The sequence below is a fragment of the Prionailurus bengalensis genome, chromosome A1 (assembly GCF_016509475.1).
Source record: "Prionailurus bengalensis isolate Pbe53 chromosome A1, Fcat_Pben_1.1_paternal_pri, whole genome shotgun sequence".
In the NCBI taxonomy this organism is placed as follows: Eukaryota; Metazoa; Chordata; class Mammalia; order Carnivora; family Felidae; genus Prionailurus; species Prionailurus bengalensis.
This window is the reverse complement of record NC_057343.1, coordinates 137,579,786-137,598,188: the sequence shown is the minus strand read 5'-3', so window position 1 is coordinate 137,598,188 and position 18,403 is coordinate 137,579,786. Positions and strand designations below refer to the sequence as shown.

Sequence of the window (18,403 nt, the reverse complement as noted above, 5' to 3'; positions counted from 1 at the left end):
TCAATTAATAATGCAGTTTCGTTGTTTTAAAAATCTTGGAAAAGTAAATTCAAATTAATTCATCTTTATTACTTGGCCTTGAGAATATCTCTTTAAATGACAAAAAAAAATTAAAAAAAAACAATTGTGTGGGCTAGAATGTATATATTTGGCAAGTTTGATAGCAAATTTCAGTTGGCTTTTATCTGTTTGAAAGGGTTTCCTGTGTTCCCCTAAGTACAGGTCAGGTGCCAACTCTTTCAGACCAAGAGGTTAATTACCTGGTGGTTTTCCATTAATTCTGAGCATGAACAAACTCAGTTTGTTTTCTGCATGCATGTACAAAGAGGAAAACTGACGAGAAGTCAAGCTTGAAATTGATCCCCCACGTTGCTTAAAGCAAAACTTGGCAACTTTAAGTGATACTTCTTAAAATGTACTGAATTTGAGAGTCCCACAGTTCAGCTATCAGATTTTTCCCTAATAAATGAATAAATGTTATTTAAGTCTTTTTTTGCTTTACATGTCTAGGTCAATTTTATTACTTTGTGAATAGAGGTCTAAAATCCCTGAATAACTACATAAAGGAAATAAAATGTATTAATGCAAAACCCTATGATTGGTTTGAAGCAACAAAATGAAGCTGGGCCATCGAAGACCCAGGTCATCACTGAGAACTTGATGAATAAGGGAACTGTTACCAACAGGAATGATCAGAAGTCAGGGATATCTCCTCCTGCCAACTGAATTTCAACCTGGAACAGAATTCTGACTCTCTATGAGTGAGACTGTGGTGTTAGAGGGGGATAAGAAGAGACTTTGATGCTCTTCTCTCAATTTGTACTGGGTACTGACCAGCTGAAATTAGGATGTTCCCTGGCCAATAAGAAAATAGCACTGCTTTTAATGTGGATGTAGGTCTAAAATGGTGATTTTTTAATTAAAAATTTTCCAATTTTTAATTTTAAGTGTTACAACTTTTATTTTAAAAATGTTATAACTTCACTGAAAAAAAATTCTTTATGAAAAAATTAAATCTAAATCTTGGGCCCACACCGGTCACAACAGGCTTGGCTTGGCACTCTGGCTCTCCCTAGGCTTTTGGGAGCTCCTGGCCTTGTCACCTTAGCTTGACTCTGAGGCCTGTGCCAGCACAGGCTTCCAGAGGAGTTTCAAAACACATGTCCTTGGTTCTGAAGATTTAGAACAAGACTGGGGTCACTGTATTGCAGGACGGAGCAAACCCAGACAGTGGTTACCTGGCGAATCAGAGCCACTCTGGGCAATATGCTGCACTACCCTCAAGCCTGCAGCCACGTTGGGCTGAGATCCACACCTTTTGGCAGAAGAGAATAGTAAAAGGGAAGGGAGAGATGTACCCTCTCTCCTTCCCAGGACCAAGTTACATGGCAACTCAAGGACTCCAGTCAAGGCGGAACAGCTGTGGACCGTATCAGGACACTGGCACCCTTCCACCTACCTGCAGTTGCAGTCTTTACCGATTTGGATGTGGAGGCATTGGCGGCATTCTTGGTGTCCTTGTCTTTCTCTTCCCCGCGTGCAGCTTTGACCTCCGGAGTGGTAGTGGTTTTTGTTGCTTTTTCCACAGATTCCTTCTTCTTAGGAGAAGCCACTCTGGACACTTTATCTGAGGATTCTTTCAAGCCCCCTGGTTTTGGTGAAGCTGCAGAAGGCTTAGACTTCCCATCACCCTTTTTGACAGGTGAAGATGACTTGGTCTTTGTGCCTGGTTTTTTGGTTTTGGTCTTCTCTTTCAGGTCTTTCTTCAGAGCTTTGCCCAGGTTCTGCTCAATGGCCAAGGCCTCCGGGTCCATCATGGACACGTCAGGGTGGCGTGGAGAAGGGCTGCGGTCCTGCATGGGAGCCGGAGGTGGGTCCATGTGTTTGTATGTGACAGTTTTGTCTGTGGGGATAGTTTCTGATTCATCTTCAGAGTCGATATTTGCATCAGCTGTGATGGAAGGGCACTCTTCAGTCTCCGGGGGGACATCAGAATCGGTCTGGGATGGAGCTGACTCGCTGACTGAGGTGGGAGGGGTTTCATCACACTGTCGCCCCTGTGGCTTTCCTCCTGGAGGTGGTGGGGCTCCCCCTGATTGGGTGAGAGGCTTCTCAGCCTCTTCAGTTGGCTCTTCACTAGCAAACCACTCGAGAGGATTGGGATTAATGAAGGAGGGTGAGAGTTCTGTCTTGGGATGCTTGTATTCACAGGAGGACACAAGGCATAAATCAACATCCTGGCGTGCCTCTGAGGGAGACTTCTTTTCTACGGTGTAGCACTGCTCTGAAGTCTCGTAGGAATACGTAGATGCTTGTGGGGTTCTAGTGATTTTCTCTACGGCTTCATAATCATAGGTGGAAGTAGCAGGGGCTCGTGTAGTTGCCGTCGATGTCTCGTAGGAATAACTTTCAGACTCAGGGAAACTGGCGATTTTCTCAGTGGTCTCGTAAGAGTAGCTGGAATCCCCAAGCGTGTGGCCGCCATCTTCGGAGTCATCATAGCCATTGCTGATATCATCCAGGAGCCTTCTAGAAGACCTCTCGGTCTTTTCATAACTGTAACCACTCACTTCAGGGGTCCTCATGGTCTTCTCACTTGCCTCGTAGCTGTATTCACCCTCTTCAGGGGTCCGTGTGGTCTCCTCAGTGACTTCATAGGCATAACCACCATCTTCCGGGGTCTTGGCGGTTTTCTCAATGGTCTCATATGAGTAGCTGCTGTCACATGGGGATTTTGTGGTACTGTCTGTCTTCTCATAGTAATAGCCACTCACATCTGGGGTCCGGGTGGTCTTCTCATAAGACTCATACTCATAACCCTCTTCATCTGGGGACCTGGTTGTTTTCTCAGGCTTTTGATAGGCATAGCTGAAGTCACCAGGTGTCTTCCCTCCAATGTCCTTCTCCATGCCAGATGTGGTCAAATCTCTGTTCAAGGCCAGCTGGTGTTGCACCGTATCAAATAACATCGAGGCACGGAAGCCATAGGGCTCTGCGGATGCTGCATCCGTCGGTGGAGGAGAGGAAGTGGGGCAAGCTGCTATGGTCTCTTTGACAGCAGAGGTAGAATCTGAAAAGCTAGGTGAATATAAAGGAGAGGACTCTCTTGGGGTGAGTGGAGAGATATCAGATTTTGGTGACAGCTTCTCTCCTTCTAGACTTTGCGCTTTTTCTGAGGTGAGAGAGGCATATAAGGATATATCTCTGGGAGGAACGACGTCAGATAGAGTGTCTTCTTGGAGAGGAGAAGCTATCTGAGAGGGGGTATGTGCTGAAGAGGTGGATGGGGAGGCCTCAACCTGAGACACTGAGATGAGCTCAGAAAGATCATTGTCTTGGGTGTAGGACGGCTCCTCCACTGGTGGTATCTTATGTGATAAACTAGAGTCCTGCATGTCAGGACTGTAATCCACTTCAGTTGGCCCATTTTCAGTGATGTGAAGCATACTTGCACCCACTGTAGGGTGATCTGGAGACTGTCGACTAAAGTCCATAGCGAGCGAGTGCTCAGGGGATTCTTGGCCAAATTCAATAGACATTGAGGACTGTTCAGATCTGTGGTCTTGGACTGGTGTCCTGGATTTGGCTGTTTTAGGGGAGAAATCTGGTGGAGAAATTGACATTGGTCTTGGACATTCTTCTTTAGATGGAGACATTTCTGTTTCCTGGAAAGTGGTAGGCGTTTGCACAACAGACACAGAAAGGGAGTCATCGACTTCTGTAGAATGTGGAGAGCCAACCTCAGCATGCAGAGAAGGAGACACGTCATCTGTTGTTGGCTCTGGAAATGAGCTCGTAGCCACAGAAGCTGTGGATACTGAGGCCACGCCCTCCATGTGAGAGTATGTGTCTTCTGCTACACCCTCATCAACAGGAGTAGCTGACTTGTCTGAGACAGTGCCTTCTGAAATGGACATCTTAGTGTCTTCTTTAAAAGACCCAAACTGACTGACATCTATTTGTGTAGGAGAAACATCTCCTCCTAATTTTCTTTCATCTAAAGCCAATCCAGATTGAGAACTCATGGCTTCAACATCGTCAGGTTTCTTTTCTTGACCAAAGTCTTCCTTTATTGGTATAAAGTCTGTGCTTTTCTCTTCTGGTTTGTCTTGTGAAAGACCAGTAGAAGTCATGTCAGAGATGGGGCTTATTTCATCTGGAAAGCCTTGTTTTCCATCCTTTCCTTCAAAGGGGCTTTCAGTACCTCTACCAGAAGTCTTGTCATCAGCACTTAGAAAACTTTCATATGCAGATTCGGATCCAATTAGGGGAGGGCTCCGTAAAGGAGACAAAACTTTTTCAATAGGAGATTCCGAGTCAGGCACAGGTTCATCCATGGGGCTTATGGAAGCCCTTTCATTCTCATCTTTGGCATCACTGAATTCAAAACTCACTGGAACTGCTGGTGGTTTTTCAGTTACTTCTGTGGGGAGGTGACTAGATTTCTCTTCAGTGGGCGACTGGTAGTAAGGTGTGTGGCCAGCACTGCCAGTTACAGACTGAGATGGAGACACCACTTCCAGGGTCTTATCCTCAGGACTGGTACAATGTTCTTCAACTACTTCTTGGGTCACCTCAGGAGACACTGGGACTGCTTCTGCCTCCGCTGAGACTTGAATCTCATTGGGCGTCAGAGAAAAGTTCACACTACGTTCACCCAGGGGGGTCTTTTCTATGGGTGATGGAGGAGATGGACTCAGGGATGGGCTCTTGGGTGGGCTAAGTTTTTCATCTGAAACTGCTGAGATGGTGTCTTTGATCACCAACGTGGCACTGGCTTTCATGTCTTTCTCTTCAGTGTAGTAAGCGTCACGTAGAACAGATCTGCTAAATTTGTCTTCCTCCATGGATGACGGTGGTGAGATGGTGGAGGCTGAAGCGTTGTAGTCCTTCCCATCTGTGGCATCTGTTTTTGATCCTTCAGATAATCCATTGAGTGATGTAACAGCAGGTTTGCAGTATTCCTGAGAATACAGTGAAGACTCGTATTTGGTGATGTTTACAAATTCTTGAGATGGGGACTCTGTCTCTTCATTGTTGATCTCATCACTCATCACGTCACGAGGAGTAGACATCTCATCCATTGGGGTGGGCTCACTGGATATCTCAATGGTAGACTGAGTGTAGCCAGAGGTGGCAGTGAATTCTTCAGGCTGGTCTTCTCGATTCTCCTCATCAGATGCGGTGGCCTCACTTTCTGAGCCTCCAGGTAAAGTCTCATCGTGAATTGAAGATGCAGGTTCTCGGGCAGGAGACTGGGCTCCTGGTTGCTTGATTGATGTGGTGAGGAATCCATACTGATCCTCGACACCGCTAGCCTCTGCAGCCTTGTCAACCACGGCCATGACGTAATCTTCAGCTTCAGCTTTTTCAGGCTCATATTCTTCCTCTCTGGCATCCTCAGCTCTGTCCTCCTCATCACCCTCCTCCTCAGATTGTTCAGCTTCTCCCTTCTCCACCACCTCATCCATGTCTTCTTCTGCTCGGTCATCTCCACTGGCCAGAGACTCCCTCTTCTCCTTGATGTGCACATCTGCCTCAGCCTTTGCGCTTTCCTCCTCCTCCATGAGGCTGTGCTTGGAGGTGCTCACGCACACGGTTTCTTCAACGTCCTCTTCTGGCTCCTCAGCCTCCTCAGTTTCTGCCTTCTCTTCATAGTCTCCAGTCTCTGAGGATTCTTCAAAACCTGTTCCTTCATCTTCAAATTTTTCAATGTCGTCTACCCCCTGTTTCTCCACCGGCTCCAGTTCCTCAGGGGTTTGTTCACATTCACCCTCCCCTTCAGTGGTGGTGATCCCCTCATCGGGAGATTCGGCAGGGCCTTTGATGACTTCCGTCTCTTTCTGGAGGACGTAGGCTTCAACTGGTTCAGTTTCCTTCAGTTTCTCCTCGTCTTCGATCAGCTCCAGCTGAGGCTTGATGTCTTTTGCTACATCGACCTCTTCAGCCTTTAACTCTTCAAAGTCCTTAGTCAGATCCTCAGGGGATGACATAAGGGACCTCTCGGCCTCGAGTTCTTTGGCAGGGCCAGCACTTGCCATTCCAGCTGCTGCCGCCACAGCTGCCACAGCGGCCACAGAGCCAATGGCTGCAGCTGCGGCCTCTGGTGTCTTGCCTTCCTTCTTAACGACTTTAATCTTCCCCTTCTCCTTTGGCTTCCCAGCAGCAACAGAATCTTTTTTGACAGGCTCTTCCTTCTTGGGCACTTTTGGTTTTAATGCAGCTGGTTTTTTTGCTTCAGATAGAGGAGTAGATGGTTTCTTTGCGTCTTTAGGAAGTTTCTTAATTTCTTTTTTGGGTTCCTTTTCTTCCTTTTTAATTTCCTTCTTTTCTTCCTTCTTCACCTCCTTCTTGGCTTCCTTCAGTGGGGTTTCCTTCTTAACCTCTTTCTTGGGTTCTTTCTTCTCTTCTTTCTTGATTTCTTTTTTCACTTCCTTTTTCACCTCTTCCTTTTTTGTTTTTTCTTCCTTCTTAATGGGTGTTTTGTCCTCCTTTTTAGCCACTTCTTTCTTTGGCTTTTCTTTCTCCTCTTTCTTTTCCTCAGATTTTGCCTTGGTTTCCTTTTTTACTGTCTTCTCCTTAGAGACTTTGGGTTTGACATCTGTGGCTTGCTTTTCGGCCACCTCAGCTTTCACCGGAGGCAGCTCTTCTTTGCTCGGCACCTCCTTTTCAGTCACTACAGGTTTGGTCTCTGTTTTTACTGGCTTGTCTTTTTTCACTGTTACTTTTTCTTTGCTTTCAACTTTGGGCGGCTTTTCCACATGATTAGCTTTTGTGACATCAGGGGTTTCTTCTTTAGACTCCTTTCGCACAGATTTGCTAGGAAGTGGTTTTGCGGCTGGCTTCAGACTTTCTCGGCTATCGGCTCTCTGTTTCAGTTTTACTTGTTTCACAGCTGGGGCGGCCACCTGGCCAGTTAGGTCCTTCTGGGTGGCCAGTGGCTGTTTCAGAAAGTCTAAATGTTTGAGCTTTTCCAGTCCTTCCAGGATATTGTATTGGGTGCTATTGCCGGGAAACAGGACTCGAATGATTTTCTCTGCAGGGTTTGCCGGATGCCACACGATCAAAGAGGAGACTGAAGTTAAGTAGGAAATTGGGATATCTATTTCTTGACCATTAGGCAGGATTAGTTCAGCCTTGTCTTTGTTGGTGCCAGTCCACTGCTGCATAAAATACAGCATTTCCTTGCTGTTCTTAACTGGGTTGAGCACATACATCTCAAGTTTACCAACTCCCATTTTTTGGAAAAGAATGACAGGATCAATGGTATTGCCTACACTTCTGAAGAGAGGTTCTGGTTTCATGGACAATTTATTTAGGTACTGGAGAGTGAAGCAAGCTTCTTCTATGCTTCTCTTCATCTTGATGTTTGGCTCTGGGTTTTTCAGATTTTCAGGTACATTGAGAAATACAACTCCCAAGTCAGGGGAGATGAGGTTTTTCATCCAGTCACTATTTGTGGTGGAGCCCTGGGACTGTTCCTCCTCGAGCTCTGCAATTTTCCGCTGTAGCATGCTGTTTATTCCAGGCAAATTGTCATCCCCAATGTGGGTGAGTAGGATGGAGTCCACTCTGTCCAAGTGTCGGATGAGCTTCCAAAAGCAGGATTTCCTTTCCGATCCTCCATTGATGAGCATATTGAATCCATTCACGGCAAACAATGCAGAATCGCCCCTCCCTCCTGGAAAAATGTAACAACAAGGCTTGGAGAGCTTTAGAAATCCACCCGATGTGGGAGGTTCTAGGATATCAAAGGGAGATGGGACTTCCACTGATTCTGAGAGATACTCAGTAAACTCGGAAAGTCCTTCCATTTCTGGCAATATAGAAGCTGAGTTGAGTTTAATATTGATGAAGTCTTGGAGATTGTGTCTGTCAAGATTGGAGTTCTTCCAGTCCCCTTCTTCAGGACAGAACAGGGTTAAGCTGGCTTTGTTGGCAGGATGGGTGGTACTCAGTAATTCCCCAATCTGGGATTTAAAAAAATAATAATAAAGGAAGAAAGAAAAGTTTTAAGTGACTGTCATCACTGATCCATCACCTCCATCCATTACTAAGTATTACAGGATCATTGGGTGTGCACAGGGCTGATTTCAGAGCCCTAGTTGGGTAAATGCAGAAATATTTCCATTCTGGTAGGTGAAGAGCCTCTGTACTGACCCCTCCTACCACTCCCTTCTGCCTCAACCACCCCTCCTCACCACCAGCACCTCCTCTGGGACCCCTATGGCATCTGTTCTTGCCCAGGAGGGGAACTCCAGACCGCTGCTCCAGTTCTAGGACCAGTGACCATCTGAATAATCGTGCCTGTGCCACAGCAGTTAGGAAATACTTTGGACCTCATTCCCAGGTACCTGCCATGCAAAAATGCCCTTTAAACAATCACAGGGAAGCCTATGTGAATCATTTCACCACTTATATAAAGTGTTTCCTTTTATTCCATTGGGCTTGGCAAAGAGGCCTTACTGACACACTAAAGGAATTTAGATCTAGTGAACTTGTTGACTACTTTTAGAATTTGGTAGATACGAAAGACAAAAGTTTGATGTGATTTTCCTCCCATTGGAGACAGATAGTTCTAGACTGCACATGACAACAAAAAATTACTGATTCTAGCATCTTTAAAACATGAGTGGTCCCCCCAGTAGATTCTCTGCAAATACAAATACTTTGATTGAAATCATGATGGTTAAAGCAATTGGATAATTATATCCGTCTGCTCATGTTTAAATTCAAGGTGAGACATTCTACTCCCTCACAACTCCTGCTCTTCTCAGGGCAAACTGGATATGAGTGGCTAAGATCAAATTTGGCTCAAAACTTTTTCAATGCATTGTTTACTACCATAGGATGGGAATGTAGAAGAGTAAATTGGAATAAAAACAGAGAATGTCAGTTTAATAAAAATGCTATTCTCTTTCTCACTCCATATGACAGCCATATGTTTCATGGTCTTGGCTTAGTAAATAGTGAGGAAGAATCATGTTATAAACTGCACTCTTCTATCACTTACAGCAAAGCTCATAAATCAGCCCAGAGTTTCAAGTGAAAAGAGCTCTGTGTCTTTGATGTTAAACTATGAAAGGGTAACGCAAAGACTGTACTTGGCCCCGGCATCCCCAAGCCAGCAGGTCTGAACTCTTGCCTTCCGGTCTTAGAGTAGTGTCCTCTGTCTCACACAACCTCCTAGTGTGGCTACTCGTATGCGTATTTGTAGAGGGATCATGTATAGACTCTGAATTTTCCTACATTAGATTACAGTAAAATGGCCATTTTTGTTTTGTTAGCGTATCTGTCCTACATTTTATGTGACGGGTCACAAGATAGCAAAATAAGAAGCCTTTGGGAGAGGAGTTAAGATGGCAGACAAGTAGGGATACCGGAATTTCCCTTGTTCTCAAACACAGCTGTATTGAGGCCAGAACACTTGGAACAGCCAGGAATAGAGGTTGCGGAGTGACAGAAAAATCTCCACAGGAGGAAAGAGACAGCTTGGGGGGACAGAGGTGCGTGTTTGTGAAGTGGGAGAGAGAAAATTAGAAGCCTAGGCACGGAGTTGGGGAACCCCTTCTGTGGAGAGACAACAGGAAGAGAGAGAGGCTGTGGAAGTGTGGTATTTGTTTGGACAGGAGAAAAACCTCTTCAGAACACGCACTGGAGAACGAGAAACATGGAGTGTGCCAGTTTCTACTTTAAAAACAGACTTAGGAGCTAAAGATCGGAGTTTTCAGGGGTGCGCGACTTTCTCTGAACCGGCGCTTCCGCGGAATGCACGTACCTGGGTGGGGGAAGAGGAGCAGGCCCCAGGGCTCAGTAGTGATCTCAAGGGCGCCCTGGGAGAGAACAGTCTCCTCCCTTGAGTATTGTGGGAAGAAGGTGTATTGCTTCCCGCCCCCCAACGATAAAAGACCCTTCAGGTACCAGCCAAGAGGCCCTTTGTCAGCTGGGCGGAGTGGCGCTACCCCAAGAACCAGGTCCGTGTGGTGCAGGATCCTTTAAGACATCGGGGTTTGAATCCCAGCTGAGCACCTTGGAGGCGCAGGAGACTGGGAGACTATGCAGCAGGGGCAAGCCAGCCACCTGTGCTGCTCTGGGAAGGTTGCCTGAACAGCGTGGTTTGAGACACCCCGTCCGGGGAGGAGAGACTGGGGTGTTGCCATTTTCCTCCCCGTCACCAACTCGGTGGGCTTCAGGAAACGGGGACAGTGGTCCCCAGTGGAGGCAGACCCGCCTACACCAAACCCCGCCCCTCCATGCCTGGTAACTGCATATCTACCAGAGTGGGATTGACACTGAGCAAGCCCGCGGGCCCCTCCTCCAGACCAGCATAGCCACAGGTTCCAAGACACCAACAGACAACTGTCCTGCAGTTTTGTATGTTAGGCTGATGCGTTTGTTTTCTTTCTTCACTTTTTCTTTTCTTTCGTTCTACCCTCCTCTTCCTCCCCCCACCCCCCACTTTGGAATCAGGCTCATAGTTTCTGATTTGACTTTTAGTAAATTCCTGCTATATATAAATATGTCTTTTGTTTTTCTTTCTTTTTCTGTTCTGGTTGTTTAATCAGGCATTTTTACTCTGTTCTGTTGATACCTTTTATGTGGCTCCTTCTTTATTTTTCTCTCTTTCTCTCTCTCTTTCTGGATTAAGCCTTAGAGTTTCTTTGATTCTGTGCCTGGTCTTTTTTTTTTTTTTTTTTTCTTTTTCCGCTCATTTCATTCCTCTCTTTGTATGGGGTAGGCTTCCCCAACCCTCCCCCCTTTTTTACTTTTTCTAGGCACAAATCAAAGCACACCTGATGGAAGGTCCAAACAATCCACCACTACGAGTAGGGAGATAAAGCAACCTGAGTCACAACAACAGAGAGCACATAACATATTCCAAAAACACTTCCTGAAGTGCCAGGCCCTGGACAGTGTATGACCCCATTTTAATGTAGTAGTACTCACAGGTGCAGGACACATAACAAGCTATTAAAACACACAAAGGACAGAAAACTAGCCAAAATGATGAAACAGAAGAATTCTCCTCAAAAGAAATTCCAGGAAGAAGTGATAGCCAGAGAATTGCTCAAAACAGATATAAACAACATATCTAAACATGAATTTAGAATAATAGTCATAAGACTAAAGCATAGAAGGCAGCAGAGAATCTATTGCTGCAGAGATCAAGGACCTAAGAAATAATCACAATGAATTAAGAAATGCTATAAATGAGATGCAAAATAAACTAGATGCAGTTACAGCAAGGATGGAAGAAGCAGATGAGAGAATAGGTGATACAGAAGATAAAATTATGTAAAATGATGAGGCAGAGAAAAGAGGGAAAGGAAATTACTAGACCACAAGGGGAGAATTAGAGACCTAAGTGATTCAATGAAACAAAATAATATCCTTATCATAGGAGTTCCAGAAGAAGAGAGAGAAAGGGGCAGAAGGTTTAGGTGAACAAATTATAGCTGAGAACTTCCCTAATCCAGGAAAGGAAAAGGACATCCAAGTCCAGGAGGCATAGAGAACTCTATTGAAAATCAGCAAGAACAGGCTAACACCAAGACAAATCATAGTGAAGCTGGCAAAATACAAAGATAAAGAGAGAATTCTGAAAGCAGCTAGGGACAAACGGGCCTTAACTCAAGGGTAGACACATAAGGGTAGTAGAAGACCTGTCCACTGAAACTTGGCAGGCCAGAAAGGCATGGCAGGAAATATTCAACATGCTGAATAGGAAAAATAGGCAACCAAGAATCCTTTATCCAGCAAGGCTGTCATTCAGAATAGGAGAGATAAAGGCTTTCCCAGACAAAAATTAAAGGAGTTCATGACCACTAAACCAACCCTGCAGGAGATCCTAAAGGGGGACTCTGTGAGTAGAAAGCAACAAAGACTACAAAGGACCAGAGACCTCACCACAAGCACAAAACCTACAGGTAACACAATGACACTAGATCCACATCTTTCAATAATCACTCTAAATGTAAATGGACTAAATGCCCCAATCAAAAAACATAGGGTATTAGAATGGATAAAGACAAAACAATACAAAACAGGATCCATCTATATGCTGCCTATAAGAAACTCATTTTAGACCTGAGGACACCTGCAGATTGAAAGTGAGGGTATGGAGAACGATCTATCATGCTACTGGATGTCAAAAGGAAGCTGGAGTAGCCATATTTCTATCAGACAAACTAGATTTTAAAACAAGGACTATAACAAGAGATGAACAAGGGCATTATTTCATAAATAAGGGCTCTATCCATTAAGAAGATCTAATAATTATAAATGTTTATGCCCCCAATGTGGAGGCACTCAAATATATAAATCAGTTAATCACAAACATAAATAAGTGTATAGATAACAATACTGTGATTGTAGGAGACTTTAATGCTCCACTTACAGCAATGGACAGATCATCTAGGCAGAAAATCAGTAAGGAAACAATGGCTCTGAATGACACAATGGACCAGATGGACCTAACAGATATATTCAGAACTTTTCATCCAAAAGCAGCAGAATACACACTCTTCTCAAGTGCACTTGGAACATTCTCCAAAATAGATCACATACTGGGTCACAAAACAGCCCTCAAAAAATATAAAAGGATTGAGATCATACCACACATATTTTCAGATCACAATAGGAATGGGAGAAAATATTTGCAAATGAAATATCAGATAAAGGGTTAGTATCCAAAATCTATAAAGAATTTATCAGGGCACTGGGGTGGCACAGTCGGTTGAGAGTCCAACTTCAGCTCCGGTTGTGATCTCACAGTTTGTGGGTTCAAGCCACGTGTCAGGCTCTGTGCTGACAGCTCAGAGCCTAGGGCTGTTTGGATTCTGTGTCTCCCTCTCTCTGCCCCTCCCCCACTTGCATTCTGTCTCTCTCTCAAAAATAAACATTAAAAATTAAAAAAAAAAAAAAAACAACTTATCAAACTCAACACCCCTAAAACAAATAATCCAGTGAAGAGATGGGCAAAAGACATGAATAGACACTTTTCCAAAGAAGACATCCAGATCGCTCACAGACACATGAAAAGATGCTCAACATGTTTCATCATCAGGGAAATACAAATCAAAACCACAATGAGATACCACCACACACCTGTCAGAATGGCTAACATTAACAACTCAGGCAACAACAGATGTTGGCGAGGATGAGGAGAAAGAGGATCTCTTTTGCATTGTTGGTGGGAATGCAAGCTGGTACAGCCACTCTGGAAAACAGCATGGAGGTTCCTCAAAAAATTAAAAGTAGAACTATTCTATGACCCAGCAATTGCACTACCAGGTATTTATCCAAAGGATACAAAAGTGCTGATTTATATGGGTATATGTACTCCACTGTTTATAGTAGCACTGTCAACAATAGCCAAATTATGGGAAGAGCCCAAATGTCTACCAGCTGATGAATGGATAAAGAAGATGTGGTGTGTGTGTGTGTGTATATATATATATATATATATATATATATATATATACACACACACAATGAAATATTACTCAGTAATCAAAAAGAATGAAATCTTGCCATTTGCAACAACATGGATGGAACTACAGTGTATTATGCTAAGTGAAATAAGTCAATCAGAGAAAGATAGATATCGTGTTTTGACTCATGCATGGAATTTGAGAAACTTAACAGAAGACCATAGGGAAGGAAAAATAAGTTACAGAGAGGGAGGCAAACCATAAGAGACTCTTAAATAAAGGGGCACCTGGGTGGCTCAGTCGGTTAGGCGTCTAACTCTTGATTTCGATTCCGGTCATGATCTGACGGTTTGTGGGTTCAAGCACCATGTTGGGCTCTGTGCGGTGAGCAAACAGCCTGCCTACTTTGGATCCAATCTCCCCCCCTCTCTCTGCCCCTCCCCTTCTCTCTCTCTCTCTCTCTCATTCTCTCTCAAAAATAAATAAATATCCTTTAAAAAAAAAAAAAGGGACTCTTAAATACAGAAAATAAACTGAGGGTTGATGGGGGTGGGGGTAGAGGTGCAGGGAAAATGGGTGATGGTCATTGAGGAGGGCACTTGTTGCTATGAAAACTGGGTGTTGTATGTAAGTACATGGGAATTTACTCTTGAAGCCAAGACTACACCGTATGTTAGCTAACTTGACAATAAATTATTAAAAAAAAAAAAAAAAAGAAGAAGAAGCCTTTGACTTTGCTGTTTACCTCTGACTTAACAATTTCAAATATCAACTATTTTGGAAGGCAAGAAAACTGAAAAAAAAGAAAAAAAAAAAGCACATCTGGGGGAGCTTTCACTCAAATTATCTGCTGACCAAAGCAAACATGAGCACCAAATAGGGTTTGTCATCCAATAATTAGCTTAGACCCTCATCACCATTACTAGAGCCAAAATAGGGTTCTCTCAATCCTCATTTTCACGTAAAGTACATACAAACTCTTCATGCTTTATAATACATTTTACGTGAGAAATCTAGGAAAACTCAAACTGCTGAGTCTTTAATAGTGAGATTTTAAATTAAGTTTAGTTCATTTCAGTTTTTGAAATTTCCCTCTGAGGGGTATGGTAGCTAAGGGTACGAGCTAGCTGTGTGTAGAGGGTTTTTAATCACAAAGTTCAAGGAGAAGGTAAAAAGACTTGAGGAATACCTCCCTACTTTCCATCTTTTCACTTCCGGCTGGGAAGTTCCTATGAAACAAAGAAGATGTGACCCCAAAAGAAAGCAAGTTTGCACAGAATTTTGAGGAAGTCAAGGGTATTGAAAAACCGTAGAGAGCCTGGTGAAAAGTACGGAATACAAGGGAAAGCAGGAAAGAAAGTCAGCACTGGACAGGTTTCGTTTCAGAAAGGGAAAATCTGGTCCCTCTAGAGAAGCAGCAGCATACCAGGCATGAGGAGCTAGGGATGCAGAGGCCAGGGCTACAGAGAGGCCGTCGTGAAGGAGACAGATGGATTAGGAGGGAAAACTGCCACAGTCCTGGAGCTACACAGCAGAAATAGCCCCTGCCTCCTCCCATTCCCAAGCCAGCTTCCAGACCTGCATACCAACAGGCATGCTGGAGTGAGAGCCTCAGGACAAAGACTAAGTCTTAAGAGTGTCTACTCACTCAATGCTTATGCAACTCATAGAGGAGAACCGCAAGGAGCCAACAGTGTTAGCAGAGGCAAGGAAACTTGTGAGTAAATCTTGGGACTCTGAAACAGTCTTCCCCTAAAAGAGTTTGGAAATTATCATCATAGTAGGTAGTGTAGCCCATTATAGTAAAAGCTCCAGAACAGAAGGAAACACATCCTCGTAACTCTGTATCATGATCTGTGTTTCCCTCATACACCATCAGCTCCATAGATGTTTGTTAAACTGCACTGAACTTGGCCAATTCAATATGTACTATCCTCCGGGAGTGGCTGCTTTGGAAGTGACGTGAGCCTGCTAATGCTTCTCAAGCACACTACCCTTCCCTTGTTCCCACAAATAGAGATGAGAGACATGACTGGAAGAAATACTGGGGCAAAGACAGTCTTTTTTGTTAACTAATTTTTCTAATTAAATGCAGGCATACTGGAAGAGGAAGGAAGATATAGGAAATAAATGGCTTTATTGCAGATAATGAAGTAAGACTTGAATTTCTAAACCACGAGGCCTACTCTAACTACATTTCCTTTTGTGATTAAGTTACTTGCTTGGCTAATGAGGAAATACAGTTGACAATGTATCTCTGGGTTTTAGCAAGACGTTTAATAAGATCTCTGAACAGTGTGATAGCAGAATTAGATGGATTTGAAGTCAGTCATAAATCCTGCTGCTTAGTGTCAACCTGGACAGAGGTCTATGATGGGCTGCCCTAGGGCTCATCTATGTCCTGGTGAGCACTGACATGGATAAAAATGGTGAAGACATGCTTATCAAATCTGTAGGTGGCCTGCAAATGGGAGGCATAGTAAAATGTGGGATGGCAGAACTAAAACATTTACAAAAGCCCTTGACATTGGGGTGATGATGGCTAAGTCAACTCTAACAGGATGGCATTCTAAAGGGATAAATGCAGGGTCCAATAAACCAGCTGCATGAAGTACAGGATTGGAAAATGCGACTTAACAACAACACTCATGAAAAAGACTCAGGGATTTTAGCTGACAGTAAAATGGATTGATCATAAAGCTAAAGAAGCTTAAACTTCAAGGCTTCTTACTGGCATGGTCCCCTCCCAAAGCCCCATACTTAACTGTATATTGATAATTTTGTTTTCTTTTTCTTAAGGGGAGCCCCCAATTTATGTAAATGACAGCACTCCTTAAAGCCTGCATTCCCTCCCCACTGACATTTGATTAGGATGTTGACAGTCAAAAGTTACTTTCAGACTTAAAAGATGATTACATTGAAAACTACAGAAATCACTGACACACAATCCTAATCCGGTTAGTGACCCTTGTAGTACAGTGTCCAGTATGAGTCATGGCATTTTACAGAAATTAGACTAAAACCAAATGAACAAGCCAACTGAAATGGCTGTCTCCTTCTCCTTGGCCATGACCTCTAAATGCTAGACTAGAGCCCCTTTCTCTTCTAATATGCTTCTGTCTCTAGATCACTTCATCTGGTTTATAATATGCTGATGGCTTACACATATCTCCAACTCAGCTCTGAGTTCCTTGAGCCCTCAACTCATGTATCCAATTGTCTCATAATGCCAAGGCACTGAAACATGACCAAGACAACTCCTGAATTTCTCCCATATCCATCTCATCCTGCCACCAGGTTTGGTTGAGAGTGACCAGAGAATGTAAGAAACTTTTACTATCTTCTTTTATGAAGAACAGTGTGCAGATCTGAAAATAATTATTCTGAAAGAGAAAAAAAAAAAACTGGCAGTGTTGGTGAAGGGTGTCAGAGACATCACCAGGTGGAAAAGGGAGCACATTCCTTCCTTGAAGATACAGTGAGACAAATAAGGAAAACCTCACTAAGAGACAGACTGAAAAATGTCCCAGGAGATGTGATTTCACATCCTCGGATTTCAGGGAGGAATGGGTCAGCCAGATGACTGTTCTATCTGTAAGTTCTGGTTTTGTAATTGACTTCCAATGACTAAGACTCCCAAAACCTGAAGCTCAAAATGTACTGATAATTATATTTTTCAGTCCATTTATTTTTAGCTATTCTTATTCTTAAAAAACTGCAGTTTTTTTTTTTGTTTTTCCTAAATGGTGTTTCTGGTTTCTGTGGAGTGACTAGTATCTATCAAGGACTGGATAAATGTAACAAAACTAAACACCAGTGACCTTCACGGTCGCTTTGTTACTGACTCATTCTGAACTCAAACCCTTTTTCCAAGGCCATAGTAGGCAATCATGGTGACCATTGGTCTAGTCCAGCGATTTCCAATCATGCAGGCTAAACTCTAGTAGCCTTGGAGGTGGACAGATAACAAGCTCTGGAGAAAGATGGGGCAAAAGCCTTCATTTTCAAGTGGTAAAGATGGTAAGGTAAAGGGGCCATGAGTATACCCTGGGGCCCCTTTTGCTGTGGGGAGCCAGGGCTGTCTGCCTCAGAACCCAGCTGACATCACACCTTCTGAAAGCCAGGGCTTTAAATGTTAAGTGAAATGTTCCTTTTCACAGTTTTTTATTCCCCCAGTGGGGGGAGAGTGAAACACTGTTATGTCACCTGGCCAGAGCTTTCACAAAGCCTCCGAGCAAGCCAAACAAAGCCGGGAGGTTTATTTACCGCTCTTGCCGGCGATGACAGGTACACAGGGACCTCTCTGTGAACCCCAGGGTTAAAGAAGCTTAAATGCAGAAAGACAGATGGCCCTTTGCAACACGCGGGAGATAGAGGGGCCAGCATCTCAGGAAGTTCTCAGGAAGATGGTTTCAAATGGACACAGAGACTCCTTCCGTGCACACATCCCTCAACCCCTCCATGTAGAAACCTGTCATCCAGGTCCCAACCTGCTAAGCTGGTGGCCCTGAAGTGTCTAACTACTATAAACAAAGAAACAAAGTGAAAGAGGCAGTTTTTTTGGAAAGAGAATTTTCCCAGCCAAAATAAATTCTCCAGCAGAAATAACCAAATTAAACTCTTCAATCTGATTTTACCAGATACCACTAATGTCCTATAGTATTTAACACCTCACCTGTATCATCACCGAATAAGATTTATTTATTTGAAATATTAATGCCCAGGTTTAGTCCAGCGACCTTAACCATCTTTTTCTTGGGGCATGGATATGCCCCATTTTCCTACTTGCCCTCCTTTCTTGAGCCCTGCCTTTGTTGGGCTGTTCAAACATTGGGACCAGGCATGAAGAGTAAGACCAATCAGAAATAATTAGACCAGGAAAAGTAAATACAAATTTGAAAAGAGATCAGGGCAGTTAAATCCTACCAAAAGTCCAAGAGATCTTTGGAGTAGTCTCTCAGAGAAGACGA

The 18,403-nt window shown here is 43.7% G+C and overlaps 1 protein-coding gene across 2 annotated transcripts in view; it reads right to left on the bottom strand.

Annotated features, from left to right (window-relative positions):
* Positions 1-18,403, bottom strand: part of MAP1B (microtubule associated protein 1B) — a 101,607-nt gene that overhangs the window by 7,599 nt on the left and 75,605 nt on the right. For both annotated transcript variants that reach the window (XM_043588340.1, XM_043588430.1), the window contains one exon: positions 1,460-7,970. In XM_043588340.1, the coding sequence (XP_043444275.1) occupies positions 1,460-7,970 (6,511 nt within the window). The remainder of the gene's footprint in view (positions 1-1,459; positions 7,971-18,403) is intronic.